This window comes from Primulina huaijiensis, chromosome 7 (assembly GCF_012295235.1).
Source record: "Primulina huaijiensis isolate GDHJ02 chromosome 7, ASM1229523v2, whole genome shotgun sequence".
In the NCBI taxonomy this organism is placed as follows: domain Eukaryota; kingdom Viridiplantae; phylum Streptophyta; class Magnoliopsida; order Lamiales; family Gesneriaceae; genus Primulina; species Primulina huaijiensis.
Genome location: NC_133312.1, coordinates 12,305,548 through 12,310,272, shown reverse-complemented (window position 1 = coordinate 12,310,272; position 4,725 = coordinate 12,305,548). Strand labels below are relative to the sequence as shown.

Genomic DNA, 4,725 nt, shown 5'->3' with positions numbered 1-4,725 from the left:
CTTCAATTGTTGAGGAAAGCTTAGTCTTCTCAAAGAAAAATCCATTAATTTTTCCAGTGCAAAATTAGAGGGGAACTAGCTTGTTGGTGGTGGGCTTTATTTTGAGCAAGGAGTGCTCATTGGAAAGCTAGTAGATTGAGTCATCCCTTCAAGAGCTTAGTTGTTTGACAACTAAGTTGGAGCCAACATCAATCTTGAGAGATTGATAGATATTTCTTTAAAACACCCTATGTATGACATTTTGTGTTTTTCGTATTTGTTACACATCATAGTGATTAGGGTGCTCGATTTTTTGCATTGTAAAATATTTTTGAAACTTCCGTTGCGCAGTCGGGCACCTTAGTCGATCCCCTTTCACACTCTTCATACCTGGCCACTAGTATAGACGTCAGAGATCCTGATACATTTTGGTGCTACCTGGATGTATCGAGTATGGCGCGGTATGAGCCTCTGTCAAAACATCTCGTCGAAGGTCATTAACACTGGGAACACAAATCCGACCTCTCAACATTAACAAATCATCAGTCTTCATCACAATCCCTGTATTCACTTTCTTATCAGCTTTGGATCGCAATTCAATCAACTGATTGTCATTAGGTTGCTCTCGTCGTATCCTATCTGTCAACGAAGGTAGAATAACCAAAGCTGAAAGTCTAGCGATGGTCCCATGCTCTACTATAGCAATCTCACTCCTCTGAAGATCCAATAACAACGGCTTCTTAATCAATGAGCTCAAAGAAGAAACTGACTTGCGGCTCAAAGCATCTGCAACGACGTTTGCTTTACCTGGGTGGTAGCTAATAGTCACATCATAATCTTTAACAAGTTCTAACCATCTCCTCTGTCGCATATTGAGTTCCTTATGTGAGAATAGATATTTCAAGCTCTTGTGGTCTGTGAAAACTTCACATTTCTCGCCATACAGATATGCCTCCATATTTTCAATGCGAAGACCACAGCCGCCAATTCAAGATTGTGGGTGGGATAATTCTTCTCGTAGTCTTTCAACTGACAAGAAGCATAAGCGATTACTTTCCCACTCTACATCAGTACAGCTCCAAGTCCCATCTTTGATGCATCAGTGTATACAATAAAATCTTCAGTGCCGCACGGAAGTGCTAGGATAGAAGCTGTTGTCTTTCAACACTTGAAATCCGTGTTGGCATTTGTTTGTCCACTAAAACTTCACCGCCTCTCTGGTCAGATTGGTTAATGGCAGGGCAATTTTGGAGAAATTGGCAATAAAACGTGGATAATAACCCGTCAAACCAAGAAAACTACGCACCTCGGAAACTGTCATAGGAATAGGCCATTGTTTAATCGCTTCAATCTTCATGGGATCCATTGCAATGCTGTCTCTCGAAACGATATGGCCAAGAAATGATACTTTCTCTAACCAGAATTCACAATTTTACAACTTTGTGTATAACTGCTTTTCCCTCAATAACTGCAATACAGTTCTGAGATGCTCGGCATGAAGTTCCCAAGTCTTGGAATAAATCAAGATATTGTCAATGAAAACGATAACGAAGCTATCCAAATATGGCTTGAAGACCCGGTTCATAAGATCTATGAAGACAGAAGGAGCGTTCGTCAACCCGAATGACATGACTAAGAACTCATAATGGCCATACCTGGTTCTGAATGCAGTTTTAGGGACACCGGCTTCCCTAACTTTCAGCTGATAATAACCAGAACGCAGGTCAATCTTTGAAAACATTGTCGCTCCTTGTTGCTGATCAAAGAGATCGTCAATCCTCAGCAATGGATATTTATTCTTGATCGTGTCTTTGTTGATCTCTCTGTAATCAATGCACAACCGCAAAGATCCATCTTTTTTTTGACAAATAAAACCAGAGCTCCCCATGAAGAAGAACTCGGACGAATAAAGCCTTTGTCTAATAGATCCTGCAACAAATTCTTCAGCTCCTTCATTTTAGCTGGGGCCATTCGATAAGAAGCTTTCGAAATCAGAGCAGTACCTGGAATCACGTCAATCACAAACTCAACTTCACGGTCAGGTGGCAATCCAGGCACATCATCTGCAAATACGTCAGGAAAATCCCGAATTACTTCAATCTCATTCAACTTCATTGTCATCTCAGTATTCACATCTATCATAGTAGCTAAAAACCCCTGACACCCCTTTGATAACATTCCCTGAGCCTTGAGACAAGAAATATAAGGAGTGCCAAGTAAAATACATGAACTCTAGAAACTCACGATATCCTCATCTTCTGTAGGAAATAGCACCGTCTTAGCCACGCAGTCAATAACGGCACGATCTGATGATAGCCAGTCCATTACCAAAATAATATCAAACGCCACCATGGGAATAATAATAAGATCAGGAAAATAGAATTTCTCATTTACTTGGACTGTACAACCTTTAAGAATACTAGAAGGCCATATTTCGTCTCCCGATGGCTACAAAATACTATAGTGGAGGGGTTCATAACATGGAACAACATTCAAGGAGCGCAAGAAAATTTCAGACATAAAGGAATGGGTAGCACCAGTGTCAATCAAAATAATAGCAGCCTTGCCTGAAATTAATATAGTACCTGATATGACAGAAGAATCAGGATTTGTACCTTCTTTGGTCATTGTGAAGATTCTGCCTTGAACCCTATCCTTCTCTTTCTCACCCTTCACTGGACAATTTTTGATGACATGTCCAACACCTCCACAACGAAAGCATCGATTACTTTCAAACAAACACTCACCTGTATTCATTTGCTAGATTTTGGACATTCAGATCAATCATACTCAAGCGGTGGCATAGGAGTTTTGGGTCAATACTCCTCTTTTTCTTTGCCTCTGAACTTGCCCTTACCCTTCCATCCAGAAACTTGGCCCTTAGTAGAAAAATCTTAGTGCTTCAATTGTCTTTCTCTTTCAATTTCCTTCTCATCCAACTCGGCCATCCTTGCTTTTTCAACAATCTCTTTATATGAAGCAGCTTTAGACATTCGAATGTCTCCTTTAATTTCAGCCTGGACACCTCTCAGAAAATGCTCGCCCTTTTCAATGTCATTACTAGCTAGATATGGGGAAAACTTACATCCCTCTTCAAATTTGAGAATATTCTCTTGCATTGACATATTTCCTTGCTTCAGTTCTAGAAATACTTCGAACATCTCGAGAAAAATAGTTGTCGTAGAATAAAACTTTAAACTTTTTCCACTTGAGTGCCGAGACATTAACTGATACCTGGTGCCGTCCCACCAAATCCTCGCCGTCTTGGTCAGTAGAACAATGACACAGCTAACTCGATATTTATCATCAAACTGAAGATAATCATAAATAGCCTCCACAGCTTTGACCAATTCCAAGGCAACCATGGGATCAGTGCTACCATCAAATTCTGGCGGCTTCATCCTAAGAAGTCTTTCGGCACAATATCAATATACAATCTGAAATCAATACTGAATCTGATCAATACCAATCTACTGATGTTTCGACGACATAACAGCACAATATCGATATCTTTGTCAACTCAGACAGTAGTATATATATCAATTACAAATCATAACCAATATCCAATACAATCCATAATCTCAGAAATCTGAATAATCTCAACCCAATATCTGAAAAATAATCACAATTTCATATAATGTATGTTCTTCAATATGTTCTCGATTCTACAATGTCTACTATCTTAAGAACATCGTATCTGATTCTGGCAAGATCATAATTTTAAGTCATATCAGAAATCAATAAAACTTACGTCCTTTCGAAAAGAGCACGATACTATGTCCGATCGAAAATCGGATAACCGAATCTTTCGAAATAACAAGTTGAAAGTACGAAAAAACTTGGAAATTCCCTGTAGCTTTTCTCGATTTTGTTGCTGAAGGAAATGAAGGATTGTATATTATATATGCATGGCAAGCAACGTGTCTCAAGTCTTGATGCTGCACATCTCGCGCATATGCACGACCTCTCTCGGCGCATATGCGCGAGACACTCTGTCTCGGCGCTTGACTGTTGCCGTTGGGCGTGCATATGCGCGCCAGGCCTCCGCGCATGTGCGCCCAATTCTCTATTTCTAAACTTTGGCTATTCTCTGTCTCGGCAATCACCAACACACCTCCTCGCACATATGCGTGCCCTGTCTCGCGCATATGTACGAGGTCCTCTGCCCTTGCGATTGGTCTCTCGCGCATATGCGCCAATCCCTGCTCATCCACTCATGCACATGCTCTCACATATCATCCCATGTTTTCCATATCTCCTTCAAGCTTTTTATATAATCACATCAATAAGTCAATTGATTAGTGTCTGATTACAGTATTAATATCTCGAGCATTACAATATGCAACCAACACATATACTCATGCATCTTATCAAAGATAAAACCACCACAATAGGCCTCACCATCAGATAATTCATGCAATGAATAAAGAACGAAGAATTTATTCTCCTTAAAATTGTATTCATTATGAACATAAAAATTCTTATATCCCTTCATGCTCTTTTCCAAGTCATCATCAAACAAGTATGAATCATGCAAGTAGAACACGAAGGTTAATCCACAGTTAGACCCTTTAGACATCCCACTCTCAACACTCACTCCAAATTCTTGTATATAGCATAACAATGAATGAAGGTAAGGAAGCAAATCATACATCTTAGATGTTGCGTTGCCAACTAACCTTACCTCATCGCGATTGCACCCAGCGTCATGTGGATCATCCCATTGCATTTTTATACCCTCAACAC

General features: G+C 39.9%; 1 protein-coding gene across 1 annotated transcript; it reads right to left on the bottom strand.

The window, feature by feature from the left end:
* Window positions 1-2,873: 2,873 nt before the first annotated feature.
* Window positions 2,874-3,380, bottom strand: LOC140981607 (uncharacterized). Its single transcript, XM_073448032.1, has one exon. It carries the CDS (start codon window positions 3,378-3,380, stop codon window positions 2,874-2,876), a length of 507 nt encoding a protein of 168 aa, XP_073304133.1.
* Between the last annotated feature and the right edge of the window lie 1,345 nt (window positions 3,381-4,725).